Here is an 18284-nt window from a genome sequence, read left to right as displayed (position 1 = left end):
TATAAAGAAATAGAGAGAGAGAGAATAGATTAAAAAACTCTTAGGAAAACAAACACAAATTTAAAAACGGCAAAAGATTTGAACAGACACTTCACCTAAGAAGACAGATGTTCAAAATCATTAGCCGTAGAAAGGTGAAAAATGAAAATTACAACCACAAGGAGACAGCATAACACAAGCGTTGACAAAGATATGAAGCAACTGGAATTCTCTGGTTCTGGAACTGCTGGTGGGAATGTAACACGGTACAGCCATTTTCTCTAGAAACAGTCTGGCAGTTTCCTAAAAAGTTAAACATACTTATCCTCGGATCCAGCCATTCTACTCCTAGGTATTGACCCAAGAAAAATGAAAAGCTTTGTCCATACAAAGATTTGTAACTGAATGTCCAAAGCAGCTTTATTTGTAATAGCCCATAACCGGAAGAAACTCAAATGTCCATCAATAAGTGAATGAGTAAACGAACTGTGGGATACCCATACATATCCAGGTACAAAAAGAAATGAAGTCTTATAGCACGACAACAAATGAAACTCAAAATAGTCTATGTGAAAAAAGCCAGACAAAAAGAGTACACACTGTGTGATTCATTTTTTATAAAATTCAAGGGAATAGAAACCAACGTATAATGACAGACAGCAGATCAGTGCCTGGAGAAAGGGGCTGGGGAGGAGCGGGAAGGCGTGATTACAAAGCAGCATGAGGAGCCTTCTGAGAGTGATAAATGATCTTGATTGAGACGATAGTTTCGTGGTTGCATACATATGTCAGAATTTATCAATTTTTTCCATTTTAAATATGTTCAGTTTATCGTATGCTACTTATACCTCCATAAAGCTGTTTTTAAAATACAATAGTAGAACACTTTAAAAATATATAAAAGGTGGTGCTATCAAGTTATATTAGCCAGGCACCACCAGATAAAGGTGAGGTGGGGTTCTTTGGCTGCCTTGCAAAAGTATGCTGAGTTAAGTGAGGGCACCAGTGACCTTGAATAAGAGAAGAGCTGCTTGTCCTCTCAGGTCACCAGAGGGGTGTCGGCTGAAGGTGCTGGATGATCATCCTTGGGGTAGGAGGAAAGACAACACCTCAGAGAAGAGTTGGAGGAGCGAGGGTTGACAATGAGCCCAAGCAGGTTCTTCGTCCTCCCTTCCTCCCTCGCTGTTGCCAAACGGATCCCCAGCAGCTTGCTTTCTATTTCTAAATTTGAGCGTTTGTTTAGTATAGAGTCGAGTATCTCACGTGTAAGCTGAGCCGCCCAATCAAGAGTGAAAACAACCCCCTACAATCAGTGATCCGAAACTACCGCGCCACGATCAAACCGGAACTGATGCAACCGGGAAACGCGACTCTCAAACCCCGCAACTTCCCGGGGGCTCGGGTCTCCAGCCCCGCCGGCCTTCTCCTTCCGGATTGACTCCTCCGGGCGGGGCGGGGCAGGGCAGGAGCGGAGTCGGCCCGGGGAGGCCGCAGCGCGCAGTCTCAGTAGAGACGCTTTACGGCCGGAGGAGAGGGTGGTTCCTAGACTTGAGGCAGGAGGCCGAGCTGAGGGGCGGGGAAAGAGGCGTTTTGCGGCAGGGACGTAAGTGACGGCGCAGGCGGCGCGACAGCAGCTGGAGGGCATAGGAGGCGGGTTCGTGTTTCCCGGGCGGAACCCGGCTGTGGGGGGCGCGGGGCCTGCGCCGGAGTGGTGGCCAAAGGCCCGCGGTGATAGCATGGGTGAAGGGGAGGGGGGCGGGGGAGGCCCTGAGCTGCCTTGGGCGGTGGGTGGGTCTGAGGGGCTGGCGGGCTGGCGTGCTGGGTCCAGGCCGGGGATCTGACGCGTGGTTGGTGTCCCCCGACCCCACAGCGCGGCCCGTCCTGTCCTCGCCATGAGGCCGCAGCAGGCGCCGGTGTCCGGGAAGGTGTTCATTCAGCGAGACTACAGCAGTGGCACACGCTGCCAGTTCCAGACCAAGTTTCCCGCGGAGCTGGAGAACCGGGTAGGCAGCCTGGCTCCCCGCACCTGCTCTGGGCGAGGGAGGGAGACTCCCCAGGGGCGGGAGGGGTATGGGCTGACGCCTGGCCCATGAGTGTCTCGCGGCTCTGGGAGGGGCAGGCAAAGAGGGGCCTTGGCCAGAGGTTACGAAGAGGGCCGCTAAGCAAGACCTGGTGTTTGGAGGAGGAGGAAGAAGGCCAAGCGGCCGAGTGTGGTGACCTCATAGAAGTCTGATGCCCGGTGCCGGGAGTCTGTACCCCGCTGTCCCCCGCCCCCACCCCCGGGTTATTGACGAGAGAATGAGGACCTACTTCCTGAGGCTCCAGGCCACCTAACTGAGCATGCTGGAAGCGGTCTCCTCCTGCCTCGCCACGCAAGGGGAATCATCATCGTTCTTGTGACTGGCGTTTGTGGCCGCTGTGCTGGTCGCGCTGCTCGGCAGAAAGCGTTTATGAAGTGCCATGCCAGGCGGTGCAGACAGGCCTTCTTGGAGCCTGCAAAACGTAGAGAATTAGATGGGCCTGGACAGAGAAATAGCTCAGAACAAGGCCGTAAACTTCTCACTCCCTCTTATGGTCACTGGAAACCACCTGTGTTATGTTGGCTTGCATCTCAAAATTGTCGTCAGGATATAGGTCCTTTGGGCAACTTTGCATACAGAGATGAAGAGTGGGATGTGTTTCCCCTTTCTTCAGACTTAGCAAAAAAGTATCGTATTTTAAAGGTACAATGAAATGAGTATATGTGAGTGCGTGTGTTTTCTTGTGTCCACCTGGGTTCACCCACCCAAAGAGAGACCCTTGGTATTGAGCCATGTTACCTTACATTCTGTTTCCTTTTCAGAGGTCAGTTTCTGGTTAGATGGGAGCAGGTTTTGTGGCTCTTTCCTTGTCACAAGGAGGGTGAAGGGCTGAGAGGTGATTAGGCATGCTGTGGGTGTGGGGCTAAGAAATGCTGGTCATGGAATAAGTGGGTGTAGATGAGTCTGTACTGGAGAAATGTGTAGCAGTCATTTAAAATTAGCTTTTATCCAGGTAGGTTGTTCTGCCTGATTGCCAAGGTTGGAAAATCAACAATGATCAATTATAGTGTCCTTCAGCTTGATTTATAACCGTGGGCAGGTTAGTGGCCCAAGTATGTTTCTTTAAATGCAATTAGAGATCAAACGTGTCTTATAAAGATGGTTTGTAAATTAGGTTGTTGTGAAATGCCGTATAAATGCTGCAGTTTGTTGTCACGGTGTTATGAGTTAACTCAGCCTGACACTAGGTGGACGTTTCCACAGTGGTTGGAAGAGGTAGAAATTGAGCAAGTTAGCTATTGGCTAAAGCTACCGAATGTTGTTTTTAAAGTAGTTTAACATGGAAGTTAACTTGTCTTACATGGTAGGACTTCTATGAAATAGATCAAATGTTTTATTTTTAAGTTTATTATAGAAACTCTGACTTATGCTATCTCTGTACTTTCAGGTCAGAACATAAACTATTCTTTTTCACCACACTTATTTGGATGTTACAAGATTCTTTTGTTTAAAGGTTTTAAAGTTAAACTTCCAACTCCTACTTGAACCAAATGTATGTATGCAGAATCAGCCATTAATCTTCCACTCTGTGTGTGGCAGAGCCTTTATTTTATAGTTGGAATACAGAAATAGAGTGTCGTCACAGTACTTACTGGTTCTTACAGGAAGTTGATGTTTCTGAATTCTGGAGTCCTTTTACTTCTTTCACTTCATCAAGCCCAGAACTGCCTGTGATTCTGAGCACTACACGGAATGGTATACGGTGCTATTCAATTGTGCCTTTGAAATTTTTTTTCTTTTTAAATGTTTGGGTGAAAACACTAGCTTATACTTTAAACTGTTTGGGAAAGCTTTGATTTTTTTTTCTGCGTCGAGATTAAATTTAAATTACAGGTTTAAATTTTCCTTGCTTTGTTTGATGGGAAATTGAAAGGTTTCTTTCTTTGTTTCTCTACTACTTACCCCAGAAATTGCACTGATTGCTCTGCCGCTGGGGCTGATTTTCCTGGTGAGAGAACATCACACTTGGCAACTTAATAGAGGAAGAAACTAATAGACAAATGTTTTGTGTTACTTAAAGCATTAAACACAGACACATTTGTACTCTTTAATTTGGGAGTGAGGACAAGTTCTGTCTGTTAACAAGTTTACTTTCTCCACTGCCTGTGAGAATGTGATACTTTGATGCCTAAGAGCTTTGTTGCCAGGACGGCTCTTGAAAAGAAGCTTTATTCTCACTTCAGCCAAAATACAGACATCATAGACACCCTTGGTCTGTGGAGAAGAGAAGAGGTGAACTATAATTGAGGCGTTTGTTCCCCTGCGTACCTTCAGAAATATGTGTCTACGTCTGGTCAGTAGAAATTACCTTTGACTTGTGATCGCTTTAAGCTTAGCCCCACGCTTTCTACCATGTAGTTCAAAAAGAAACAAATTCTGAGAAAACAAGCTTGATTCCTGTTTCCATTCTGACTTTCACTGTTTATGGGTCCAAATCTGTATTGGGCTCCAGCTTCAGGTGTCTCCAGGTTTTGGTACAGCTCCCGTACCAGTGTCCAGGTACCTGGGGGGGAACACCAACAGCTGTTCTGCGCGCGCCTGGAGGGCGTGAGAGAGACGCCCGTGTAGGTTCTCTTGGGCCCTGCGCGTTAAGTGCATCCTCTGCCTTTATTGCTTCCTATCATGCTTTTTACCCTTTTTAATAATCTTTCAAAGAAATTCTTGGGTTTTTCTCTTTTTAGCTTTTGTTCCTTTTCTCCTTTTTATTAAGCTTTTTTTAAAGTCCTTCACCTTAGTTTTGGGGGGATTTTTTGTTAGTTTGTTTAGGTGATGATAACAATTTAACATTAATATTTGTTCACTGAGCTGTTTTTCTAAGTCTGTTTTCAGGGAATGAGAACTCTGACATAGGTTCCCCAGATGACCATTCTTGACATACCACATTTTCAAGTGGTGGCTCAGTGAAGGAACGCTGCCCGGGTCTCAGCACCATCTCCACCTACCCAGCTCTTGTCAGCAACTCTCATATTCTGGGAAATTAAAAGTAGTCCCTTTTTAAGAACAGGTAGAGCCGCCACCACTTTAAAGTTTACATACCATTGTAAAGTTTTTTTCATGCCGTTGACTTATTGAGTCCTCAGAGTTTTCCACACGAAGGACAAAACGATGATTACAACTGCCTCTAGCCTAAAGCATTTTAATAGCTTAAGGGTGATGAGCGTAAATTGTTTTATACTTTAAAAAATTATGTTCTTGAGAATATTTTGTCTCAAACTGTATATTGAGGTTCTTTGATTTTTTTCTGAGTCTATTTCTATATAAAGACTAAGTAGAGGAGAGAATTCTTAGTAGTTATTAGGTTTAGGAATAAGGGAGATAATTTGTGAGAGAAAGCCTGCAGTAAGGACAGATAAATTGCGCTTTGTTACCAAGAATGATAATATTGGGTGAAATTCTCTACTAATGGATCTTGAAAGTTCTAAGGTGAAGTATTGAGATTTGAAATCTACAAAGTATTGTTAGAAGAAAATAAAGTGATATTGGAAGAAGAAAGTAAAAGCAGATGATTAGAATGAAAAATGGATGACAGTAGTATTAGTGTAAATGTAAGATAATGGTGTCACTTAATAGAAAGAAGTAATAGGAATGACTTGGTATGAAGAGTTGTATGGTAGTTTGAGATTTTGCCTTGTTCACTGTGAACTTTTCCTAAGCAAATAGTTACTTTAAAAGAGATAGGAGATTGAGTAAACAGAATACAGAACTTACAAACTTGCACGTTTTGATCCTTCTGCTTAAAATGTCCTTTCCGTTTTTGCCTAGTAAATTCTAGTATTTAGGGACTCAATTTAAGATCACCCGCTCTTTCCAGATAGAGGGAACATCTCCCTCCTTTTGTGCCCCCACTGTACTTTATATATGCCTTTATTACAGAATTCTGTCAATTTATTGCATTTTTATGTTTACATATCTGTTCTGCTTGCAAGACCTTAAACTCCTTGAGGACTGAGACAGTGTCTTATTCATTTTTCTCTAGGGTCTGTCATAACATCTTATGGTAGGTGCTCAGTAAATGTGAATATAAGTGAATGGAAAGATGGAAGGATTGTATAATTTAATTAAGTTACTTGAACTTCAACATAAAGAATAAAGAAGCACCATGTTGAGCATGAAGATACCCAGTATCCATAAGAAGGATAAAATTAAACGCTAAGCAATTCCAGTAACTTAGGTCGAGATTTAATCAGCTGAAAATTGTTTGTGGACTGTTAGATAAGAATGTTGACAAAATAGCAAAGTAAATTAGTGATGGCAAGCTTTAGTGAGTTGCTGATCTTTTTTTCCAAAACTTATTTTTAAATTCTTTCTTCCATACAGATTGATAGGCAGCAGTTTGAAGAGACAGTTAGAACTCTCAATAATCTTTATGCAGAAGCAGAGAAGCTTGGGGGCCAATCATATCTTGAAGGCTGTTTGGCTTGTTTAACAGCATACACCATCTTCTTATGCATGGAAACTCATTATGAGAAGGTAAGGCTGCCTTTGTTTTCACAAAATCTCTTGAAATCGGAAAGAAGGTGAGTTTATTACATGTTTGTGTTTATGTGATGACAATTGCCATAAACTTTAAACAGGCATTTATAAATAATAATAATTCAAATTTTATTATTATTCCTATGTGTGTTCCAACTTGGAGTTGACATCAGTGTTCGAATTTACTTGCACTTAAGAAGAATGTAGAAAATCTGTGTTCTCATTCTACCCAGCTTTCTGAGAATCGTTTCGCTGTATTTCCCCAAATTTCTCTCTTCACGCTTGTCCTCCCACCTCTCTTTCCAATTGCCTTCCAGACGCAGAGTTGCTGGTTTCTCAGCTTAGATGTCTAAAAGTCAAACCACATACCTCCCCATTTTGTTTAATAGCGCCCTGTCTTTTTTAGTACAATCTTTAGACGTGGGGGATGAAGAAGAGGGAAAAATGTATCAATTGTCCAAGGCTGAAATATTTCCCATTTTCCCATTCATTAACTTTTCATGATTTCTTCTGCGACTATCCTAGTTTATGCCTGTATTACCTCTCTCCTAAACTGATGAAATAGTCTCCTGACAAGTCTCATTCTGGTCTTTTACTTTTCCAAACTGTCTGCTGCTGTCTTCAGAAAACACAGCCTTAGTTCCGCCGCCACTCCTCCTAAGTCAGAGGCCTTTCCTGGCTTTCCATTTATTGCCACTGAGTAGAGTTCAAGCGCCTTCTCAAGCTGACCTCTAGCTTACCTCTCCAAGTCTATCCCTCACCCCTTTATCTGTCAGCCAAACTTGATTATCGTTTGTCACTAACCTTACCCTCCGAAGTTCTCCTCCAACTACAGCACCATTCTTCCCGTGGCCAGATCTCACCAGTGCTAACGCCCACTTCATCTAACTTGTCCCTACTCTTCCAGTTGAATTGTTTCTCTGTAGCTCCACAACATTTTGTTTGTCTCTGTTTTCCGGCACTTACTGCTGTCTACTTTGGAATGTAGCAGTTTACATTCTCATCTTATTTGCCCTTCAAGTGTGTATTTTTCTTGAGGTCAAGGACAGTGCCTTAACCATTTTGTATGGTCACCTCTTCATGCCTGACACCATGACTTGGGTTTATTAGGCACTCGTTGAATGTGTGTTAAATGAATGACTTTAAGTTAATCACAGCAAACCCCTAATATCTCATTAAATTCTGACCATGTTTAGAAAATGAAATGCTGTAAGAATATCTATTTAATACCCTACCTGGTAGAGGTGTCCTTGTGATTGTCGTGCACTCTGTAGTGGAGAGCAGAGACAGTTGCAACCGAAATATTTTGAGTTATTTGCTGGAAATGCTGCCATATTCTTCATTAGCATCCTGACATGAATTCCCTTAGTGGTATCATAAAACTGTATCATGTAAAAGGGTATATTTAGATAGCTAAATTAGTAGTTTGTATCCTTCTATACATCACACAGAGAAGCAGCTTTCATTCCTGTTTAACATTCAAAATCAGCAGTTATAAAGGACCAGTATCCTCTTTCAGGCTATGTTTTGTCTTAGCAGCCTCTCTTCAGTATTGCATTTGGTGGGTAAAGGAACAGGGGATTCATTCATTTGATAAATGTTTTCTGGAAGCCTACTGTGTGCTAAGCAATGTGCAGAGAATATAACTGAATAGAGCAGACATGATTGCTGACCTTGTGGAGTTTATAATTTAGTAGTAATAACTGATAATCAGGAAACAAAACCAACAAAATTGTGCATTGTGATAAGTGCCTTGAAGAAAACAGACTTTCCTATGAAGGAATATAATATGAAAGACGTAATTTAGGTTGTGTGGGCAGAAAAGCCCTCTGAAATGGTGACATTTAAGCTCCTCCAAGAAAGATGAAAAGCTTGAGGCCATTTGGGCAAAGAGATCAATGTACGCAAAGGCCAGTTTGCATACATTGCAAATCAGTGTATGCAAACTGGCCTTTGAAGGAGGGCCAGTGTGGGAGGAGAGGAGTAGGGAGAGAAGGGCTAGAGATGAGTTTGGAGAGGTGAGGAACATCTGTATCCTGTAAGGAGTGTGTAGTCCAGGGAGAGAAGTTTAGACTTTATTTTCAGTGCAGTGGGAAGCTGCTCAAAGGTTGTAAGCACGAGAGTGATATGATCAGATTTTCATTTTAAAGAGCTCTCTTTGCCTTGTGGGGAAAAAGGTATAAAAGTAGAAGTAGGGAAACTGGTTAGGATACTCCACAGAAGTCTAGGCAAGAGATGATGATAGCCCAGACCGGGAGTGGAGCATTGGAGATGAAAGGAAGGGAGCAATTCCAGGGATTGCTGATGGTAGAACCAAGGAGCTGAATGTAGGAGGGCAGGGTAAGGCTGAATTCATGTGGGTAAAAACTTGGTCTCCCAGGGATTGTCATTTAAAGAATATATAATATTGCCAATTTAAGGTAGAAATACATCCTCCAGAGTATTTTATTCATGCTTAGTGGAGTATTAGAAGCTTCAGTTGTCATTTCACTATACCTCCTAAATTTGTTAATAAGATTTTAATTAACCTTTATTTCTCAGTGTACACTTGTTGAAATAGATGTCGATACCTCCTTCTGACATCAGTTGTAAAAAGGAAATTGATAATTGGATACCAGCCAAGTCGGTTACTATTTATGTGATCATGGACAAGTTAATCTCTAAGTTCTCTCAACTGCAAAATAGGTCTTAGAGTTAATAAATTGCTTTGCATATGCTAGATGCTTAATAAAGAGTGTTTTCTTAAGTTAGATTTTAAAACTAAGTTAGCATGTATATATGTTTTAATTAGATATTTCTGAACTCACGTATGCAATTTTTTATTTCAAGCATAAGTAGTTTTTTTTTTAGCAGCAGCTAGTTTATTTAGCTGCTAAAACATTTAGCAGCTCTTAATTAAATCCTTTTGATTTATTAATCTTGGAAGGGAGTTCTCAGGATTAGAAATACAATGGAAATTGATTGATCCCAATAGATGTTTTAACTTGGGTTCATCGGCAATATATAAGATACTCCAAGTGAAATTAATCAAGACATCAAAATTTAAGGCATGGTCACATTTTTTAAATAGGTGATTTTATTTTAGAAACTGGGCATGAATAACTAGATAATACAAAGTGACTAATTTATAAATGGTCATGTAACCTGCCTATACTTTTAAAAGAAAACTCTTCAAATGTTTATTTATATTTCTGATAAAATAATAAAAGTATAAGAACAACCTTCCCCTCTCCTTCTCTCCAATTTATCCCTTAGGAATTTCTTTATAAGAAGACAGGATTGAGTCATTTAGCCTTTATTGTTTTAAACGTTAAAATTTCTAGTCTGTAAACAATAAGCCGAATATGATAGTGCTTACACTTTGTCATGTGGGTTAAATTTTTTGAAATTGTAAATAGGCCTTTTAAAACTCACTAGAACAATCATGCATTTTTTTCCCTATAAAGTGCTAATTATTGATTTAAAATGAAGATAAAGACTTCAGTGTTATTTCTTCTTTGTTGCTGCCCATTATAATTAGGGAACAAATGGGCTTGTAGAAGGTTCTCTTCTCAGTGGCTGTCTGCCTTGTTCATCAACTAGAAAACATCTCTCCTGCTATGTGCTGTAATCTGTAAAAGGAACATACTTAGAAGGAACTTAGATATTTTCTGAAAATAAGATAATCGTGTTCTTACTTATTCTCACTTATTTTTTCTTTTTTTTATTCGCCCTGAGCTGACGTCTTTGGCCAGTCTTCCTCTATTTTGTACATGGGTTGCTGCCACAGCACGGTTGATGAGTGGTGTAGGTCCATGCTCAGGATCCAAAACTGCAAACCCAGGCTGCCAAGGTGGAGCGCACAAACATAACCACTACGCCACCGGGCCGGCCCCCAGGATATTTTTTCTTGAGGGTCTCGTACACTTTCTCCAGTTGAATATCTCAAGAAGGTTAATAGTCTTTCCTGAGGATTGATTGTGTTTAGCGTTGTAAATATTGTACATATTGACATTTTATTGAGGATTTGAGAATAACAGAGAGAATTTTGTTCAGTATTATGGTTTGTTTTGACATTGATTTTACCAAAAATAAATTATGAGTAAAACGTCAACACATGGTTTCTTGGGGGTGAGAATGGTGCTCTGTCCTGTCTGGGATGCAGTATGAGTTTCCTCGTAACAATGCCTTCCTATTGCTGAAGAGACTGAGAGTTTAGCAGCATCTTGTTTAGGAAAGTGCTGCCTTCACCAAAGGTAGTGTAAGAGGATTTGGAACTTAGACAAAAAGAAAACTGATCATTTTCTTTCTGAACTGATAGCCAAGTGCACATGAATGTTATTAAAGTTTAAATAAAAGCCTTGCACAACAAAGTTGTGCTTTGAATCAAATAAAGGAATGCTCTTTCTTTCCTGGTAACCTGTACCCAGGGACAGAGGGAGGAAAGCTGTTCTGAAGGAACCCTTTCTTCGAAACAGCCAGGCAGGCTTTTTTCTGAGTGTCGCCTAGTACAGGTGGACTGGGGCGAGGGGAGACTGGCTCTCCAGTTTCCAGTTCCGGCAGGGGAGCCGAGAAGGAATGGGAGAGAAGATGGAGAGTCCTGAGTGGGGCACTGTTATGGGCCATTGCATTCTGTTCATATTTTAGCAGGATTGACAAACTCTGACAGAAAGACAGTGTGCCTAAGATTTTTTTTTTTTTGCTCATAAAAACCAAGTACAACTCAAAATCTTTGATAGCTTGAAAATAGGAGAATGATACTTGTGTTACTTCAGGTAATAGGTGAAAAGAATCTTTTCTTTAGAAATAGTATTAATTTACTATATAAAGAACCCTGCAGATTGCTCTTTTAATATCATACTTTTTTAAAAAAAGCATAAAACATTAGATCGTATTATTCCCAAAGATGTCACCTGAATAAACTGTTTAAATTATTTTCCTTCAATAAGAAAATGTGTTATACAAACCACACAGAATTTTCAATTCTAAATCGATTTGTACCAAAGCACATAAATTGTAACATTCTAATTTGTTAGTTTGGCCTGATATGCCCACACTAAATCATTTCTTAATTTTCAGCTTTATTTTCATATAGTTCTTTTTTCCCAATATGTTGTGATCCCATTTATCTGTGAGTTTATCATATGCTGGTAGTGTGAATTTAAGAAAATACATAGTAACTAAAGAACTGGATCAAAGCCTCTTTGAACATTAGAGCCAGGAAAGGGTTATGATGACTTTGAATCTGAAATAAAACATGTAGCTCTTTGATTTTGGATATATAGCTATTAAGATTTATTTTCTTCTAGCTTATCTGTCTCAGAATTGCCCTTATTAAAGCTGGAGATTTGGTGATTTCCAGAAGTTCCTTTATATCCTATCTGGTTTTTGTCTACGTTTGCTTTGACTTTTACAACCTTAATACTAAACTTATAAAGTGAGGTTCCCTCTGCGACACAAGAGCAGACTACAGAGTAGCCTCTGTGAGTTGTGGAAGTGATGGAAGATGCTTGTGGTCATCAGGAGCTCCCTAGCAGCCAATGACCGTGGGCTTTACAAAGGAAACACACTTTTCAGTTTTAAACTAACTGGGCTGCCTTTTGTTATTGGCTAACTTTGTATCATTACTTAAACTTGTGAAAACGTACAAAGGAGAGAAGAAGCAGTTCTTCGGTGTTAAAGGTGAAATGCCCAGAACTATCCTTGGTGTTGGAAGATGTCACGTTAACAACAGTGTATGAGTAGGGACAGAGAAAAGCATAACCATTGTGTATAATCATCTGTTTCTCTGTATCTAGGATTGAGGTGACTAGGAGGTAAGGAGGGGGAGGATTGTCCTCATGCTTTTGTATGCGTTTGTGCTCACACTGCGTTGAAGATGCTTGTGATTTGAAGAGTCCATGATGCTGTGCTATCTATTGTGTGCAACTGGTGTGAGCCAGATAATCAGAGCTGTATCCCTCCGTATGAATAGCTGTGACTTGCTTTGTACACTAATTCCATTGCCTGAATATTTTGATATCCAGGTGGTACTTAAAGGGAAATCTGATGAAATTTGTAAAAAGCTGTGGTATTTCCTTCTGTCAGGTTCTGAAGAAAGTCTCCAAATACATTCAAGAGCAGAATGAGAAGATATATGCTCCCCAAGGCCTCCTCCTGACAGATCCTATCGAGAGAGGACTTCGAGTTGTATCTTTTTAGTCCAGATCATAAGGTCTAAATATCTATAAAAAGAAAATTTTGGTGGTACTCTTTGGCATTGGCTAGAGAGAATTTAACTGTCTTGTATTTGCCTTAGGAATCGTCTCTGTGAATTACATACCTACCATAAGCCTATCTCCAACATTTTTTCTGAAACAGGTCTCTCCTTCCTTTGCATTGCAGGTCTCTGGATTGTTCAGTATTCTGGTTCTTTCTTGGTGGTTCTGAGGGCATCTTGTAGTAATAATGGGGGTGGTATGAGTAATGCATTTCAGCTGCAGAAACTCTGAACCTAAAGCCCCTTTGAAATGCGTAAACTCATGATGTTTGGTGAGACTTGTCATCCAAATGAATTGCAGGTCCATGGGTTCATCTGACGAGTTGAAATCAGTTACAGCTGCCAGATGTATAATTTCATTACCTTTGACATACTGTGCATATTTTAAGAGGCAGTAAGCTTTGAAAATCACTAAGTGAATTTGGTAAATAAAATTGCAAAGAACTAATTTAGCCTGATAACGGGAGTAATGGGTAAAATAAATTTTTTTTAAAGCCTAGGTCAGATAGTCCCAGGCCTTCCGGCTGATAATAATTTCAGCAGTTTTATTATACTCTACGGCAATGGTTCTTAAACTTTTAGAGGTCGTAAACCTTCTCCCAAGAAAAAGTTTTCATATAATTTCAGGGCGTTTTGAACCCCTGAATTCCTTACCTTCATGGATTCTCAGTTAAGAACCCCCTAGTTCTACAATGAAGCATCTTTTTTCAGAATTTTTTAAAAAAATAAATAATCAGTGTTTGGGGAGGAAATACATGTGGACTACTACAAGGATTTCAATTTTCAGCAAGGTAGAGAAAGCATCATGTTTAACTTAGGTAGGAGAAATTTTTAATAATTTAAAAATAAGTAAAGCAAATAGAAAAGTCTGTGCAGATCATACTCATCATCTTGCCATAGTCCCCTTTTATGTTATGTTCTGTAGTGTGTTTTCTTAACAGCCATGCTGTTTAGATTGAAATTACCATTTATGAAGACAGAGGCATGAGCAGTGGAAGATAAACCATAGAATTAAAGGTAAATATGAAATTATATGATTCATATGCAGTTTTTTTAATTTAAAGGATGCATGAGTTTTCTTTCCTACTTGATAAATAAATCGTAAATAGTGCCATATTCTCTATATTGGCCTGATATTTAAAATGTGTATTTAATCCTAGTTCTATTTGGTGATATAGAATTTAATCCTGATTCTTTCTCCCCATGTTTTTTTCAGACTGGTTTTGTTGTTACTTTGTTTTTTGGATCTTTTTGGGAGGGAAGTTGTCTTGTTTTATTTTAATATTTCAAAACTATCCTGGTCATTTAAATAGTTAGGTTTTGCATATAAGAATCAGTTCAGAGATTTCCCTGCCTATATGACAAATGGTTTTAATAACCAAAGAAACATTTCAGAGTAGAGTGGGGGATGTTCTGAATATAGCCCTGTAGAAGAAACTTACCTCTAGTAGGTAGAACCGTAAATTTAATTCTTTCATTTAAAGTGTTTGTATTCCTAGATATCCATGTAATTACCTTGAATAAATAAGAAACAAGTTGTTAATACTGATAGGAATCTCCAGGCAGAAGCATGTAAGAGGCAAAGTACATGAGCATAGCCTTCTAAGTGACAGAAAATCCTACTTCACTGTTTCTGCCAATTTCAGTCATTTTCTCTTTCAACAAATAGTGTTCTGCTGCTGTACATTCCTAATCGACTTCGTTTGCAGTATCTCTCAACAGGTAGCACAGAGACAGAATCCACCAAAGCAGAAATACTCCTTCCCAGGACGCCTGTAATAGTAATAGTACCGTTTTGAGGGCACCTGCTATGTGCCGGGTATTATACAAATGGTATTTCTAATTCTCACAAGTATTCAGCACAGTATTTCCCCAGTTTTACAGATGAGCATTCCAAGGTACAATTAGATTAAATGATGTTCTCAAAGTCATACAGCTAACAAATATCGGGATATGAACCCAAGTCTGATTGACCATAAAACCCCTGTTTTTTACACCAAACTTCCTCTGAGTACTTGGAGCAGCAGGAACTTGAGAAGGGAAGGAGTTCATTAGATTGTTCTAAGTGTTTTCTTTTTCAGTACTTTTTTTAAAATACATTTTGTCTCTTGCTGTACAATTTATTGAATCCTACAAACCAACCTACATTCCACAGCTGCCTTCTTTTAGCACTAGTGAATGTGTCACCTGAATTCTTGAAAGTCAGGGGCCTAAGTAATGATATCCTCTGCCATACGTTTTATTTCTGTAAAAAGGCCTTGTTTTGGCACATTTACTGTTACTTGTCCATGCACTTTCTCGTGTACAATTTCCAAACTGATATTTCTCAAACGAGCAGTTGGGAACTTCATGTGTGGCTTTTGTTACATGCCATTGGAGGAAGTTTGTTTTATCAATTGCAGCTGCGTTGACTTGGCGCAACCCATTTGTCATGACTCATTTTGCAGCTATTATTGCTAAATATAATGTTTTTCTGAGGTGGTGTGGTATTTTGAGCAGTTACACACCAGACTAATCTATCAATATTCAAACAACTGTGAAATTTTGAAATGGGAAAGATTTACATTAGGAAACTTCTAGATAGTTTCATGAATGCAAATATTTTTGTGCAACACAATTTACTTTTCAGAGCTATGGTTCCTCAGGCCCAGGATCCAGTGTAGGCTGAGGTCTTGGAGGAAGGGGTAAAAACAATAAGAATAATTAATTCAATTCTACCATTTTTCATAAGTCTACAAGGTGTCTGCAGGATGAAGCATTATATGGGAATTAAATTAATGATTTAACAAAAGAGTACACAAATCATGGAGATAGGCTTTATTTTAAAAATCTTTAAACAAAAATATTTTGCTCTTTTTCAGCTTAATTTTTTTAATGTCTGTCTTATTAGATAGACTGATGGTGTTTTCTCTTTGGATTAAGATTGTCTTTATTTAAAAAATGGAATATATCATTATTCAGTCACAATAAATGAATGATAATAAAAGTATCTAACATTTATTGGCACTTATTATGTGCCTGCATTGTTCTAAATACTTGATTTGAGTCATCACAACAATCCTACGACATAGATACTCTTACCCCAGTTTTTCAGATGAGGAAACTCAGGCATGGAGAACTTAGGTGACTTGTCGTCCAAGGCTGAAAGCCAGTAGGTAGAAATCCAGGCAGCCTGGCCCCAGATGCTCTCTTAGCCCTGTGCCGTGCTGTGATGTGATTGCTCAGAGATGGAAATAGACAGGGCTTGCATGTCTCGGTTATTGAGCTATGCGCTCACTTAGGCAAGTGGTACAGAGCCAGGTATTCTATTAGAACCCTGGCTTAATAGAACATAGCCCACATATTAGGACCGCATATCAGTTGGTGTAAGAGAGATGTTTCAGTGGTTATTTTTGGCATCCTTTTCTAAAGCATTTACTTTTCTAATTATAGATCCCACCTCCAGCTGGGACCCTCATCTATCCACTGGCCGATCGCAGAGTGTCCCCTACCTCCTCTCCAGAGCATCATTCCTTTGTATCTGCTGCCAGAGCCACGGTGCCATTTACTCCAAGGACTAACTTTCTAAAATTCCACACCTGGAGTGACCTCTAGTCGCTCAGCATCCACTTTGTGTCTCCAAATTGTGTAAGACTCTGTAATCTTTTGATTAGTTTCTGAGAAAACACAATGAAGCATTTCACTTTTTTTATTCAAAGCCATTAAGAAAATATGCAGTTGGTCAGCCCAACACGAAGTTTATTTCTTATCTGCCACCAGTACCACTGGTTCTCTTCATTCCTTGGGCCAGCTTCCCAGATGGCCCTAGACTTCAACAAGTCATATCTTAGCCAGTGTTCAGTCTTATTCCCCCAAATTGATGAAATGCTTTTCTCCAGGATTTTGGTGAAGGGTAGGCTGTCTGTGGTTTTGCTAACGCATCTCCCAGATTTCAAAGAACTACCAGGTTTACCATGACTCAAATCTTAAAGATCTATCTCTGCTGTTCAGTTTCTCAAACTGAAGCTCATTGGAAAAATAATGTATAATGTTATTTGTTTTATTATAGCAATTATTCCTAATTAAAGCAGTATTTAATGCAATTTCCAGTTATTTTTCTTTGGAGAATTTTGTTATTATTGCATTACCTTGAATGTTGGGAAGATGTGGTATGTGTTGCTTGTTCCTTACAAAAATAAGTAAGCACAATAAAGTGGATGCTAAACCATCAGACACATAAATGTCCCTGCTGTGTCCCTGAATGTGTAATGAGCAAGTGTAATAAATATTTTAATTATAGTTTTGTTATAAATATAACTTATGAGAAAACAATTTGATAGGAATCATACTGTATATTGCTAATTTTTAACTGTCCCTACTGGCGAACCTTGGGATCCATGGTCCCCCTCACGCACGGTACTCACTGCGGAGGGACCTTACCGTCGGTTCAGGTGCGGTAGGTTAAGCGATTTCCAAGGAAAACTCTCAAGTCGGAGTCAGTATTTCTAGATCTTCTTTTGGGTGTATGTTCTTAGCATCAAGGCTTCTTATGCCCTTCATTCATTTTTGGGGTTTGAGAGCACTGTATTTGGGAGAAGGTTAAGAAATGCATTAGGAGAAAGTGAAACAGTTCAAAGTTCTGCTTTCAGAGATATTGTAGGTGCTAAAACTGGATTTAATCTTTCAGATTTAATTTCTTTTTTGGATCTGTTATTCAGTAAATCCCATAGGTCTATGTAATATTTTAATTGTATAAAACACTTTTGTTACTTTATAGCCTATAATAGTGTGTCTGTCTGCCTTTTAAACCCGTTGCAATAACTTTGCTGAAATATTAACACATTAGTAAAACTTTTCTTAAATAGATTGTCTCTGTGTCATATTTGGTGTGATTTGATAAACTGCTAAATGATATGGCATAAAATTTGGCAGATAGACATTACTACTCGAATCACTGTTACAGTGTGGCTTGGGAGTTTTAAACAAACATCTTACATTTGTGTAGTTTGTCACACTTTTCAGCTTTTTACATGCTTTATGTCATAAGAGTAGATGTTAGCTAAATAGCTAAAAAACCAGAATAGTCCCTAATAGTCAAAAATGTATTCAATTAAAGAAATAAGAGGTTAGAATGTTTCATTAGAAAAATGTGTCCCAGTTATTGTTACTATCTTGGCTTATCTGATGACTCCGTTTTTTAAAATGAAGTGCTTTTATAGAGAGTAACAGCTTATAAAATATAGTCTATATTCTTTTGTGAAATAATTTTTCTTTATACGATTTTCCCTTTCTCTTCCTTATCCAATTAATTGAATAGCAAATAATGCTGATATGTAGCTGGTAGTCAAAAAAGCGATCAGAAAACCTGAATTAAGTTTCTTCCATATTCCACGTGGCCCTGGCTCCTAGCATGAGCTGAAATCATAGTTTCTCAAGAGTGAGCTGCTTTGTTGTTTTTATTTCACATAAAGGAAGTCAGGGTATCTGCGTATTTGCTTTATACACTCATCTCCCCCTCCCCTTGCCATGCCTCT

General features: G+C 39.3%; 1 protein-coding gene across 6 annotated transcripts; it reads left to right on the top strand.

The window, feature by feature from the left end:
- The first annotated feature begins 1323 nt into the window (after positions 1-1323).
- On the top strand, positions 1324-17612 carry GOLGA7 (golgin A7). Of its 6 annotated transcripts, none has more exons than XM_014837755.3 (6): positions 1324-1633; positions 1850-1982; positions 6378-6530; positions 12600-12701; positions 13726-13788; positions 16204-17612. In XM_014837755.3, exons 2-5 carry the CDS (start codon positions 1872-1874, stop codon positions 13771-13773), a joined length of 414 nt encoding a protein of 137 aa, XP_014693241.1. In that variant the 5' UTR covers positions 1324-1633; positions 1850-1871; the 3' UTR covers positions 13774-13788; positions 16204-17612. The 6 variants fall into 6 exon arrangements, with proteins under 6 accessions (XP_014693241.1, XP_044606715.1, XP_014693244.1 ...); XM_044750780.2 differs by having other exon boundaries at positions 1345-1582; XM_014837758.3 differs by having other exon boundaries at positions 1497-1633; positions 13721-13788.
- The last annotated feature ends 672 nt before the right edge of the window (positions 17613-18284 follow it).

This window comes from Equus asinus, chromosome 27 (assembly GCF_041296235.1).
Source record: "Equus asinus isolate D_3611 breed Donkey chromosome 27, EquAss-T2T_v2, whole genome shotgun sequence".
Taxonomy (NCBI): domain Eukaryota; kingdom Metazoa; phylum Chordata; class Mammalia; order Perissodactyla; family Equidae; genus Equus; species Equus asinus.
This window is presented reverse-complemented; position numbering and strand designations above follow the sequence as displayed.

Bases quoted from the DNA above. Each gene is read 5' to 3' on its own strand.
- GOLGA7 (XM_014837755.3), top strand. From the start codon at position 1,872: ATGAGGCCGCAGCAGGCGCCGGTGTCCGGGAAGGTGTTCATTCAGCGA. The intron at 1,983-6,377 runs GTAGGCAGCCTG...TCTTCCATACAG, and splicing joins CCGCGGAGCTGGAGAACCGG to ATTGATAGGCAGCAGTTTGA. The intron at 6,531-12,599 runs GTAAGGCTGCCT...TCCTTCTGTCAG, and splicing joins TGGAAACTCATTATGAGAAG to GTTCTGAAGAAAGTCTCCAA.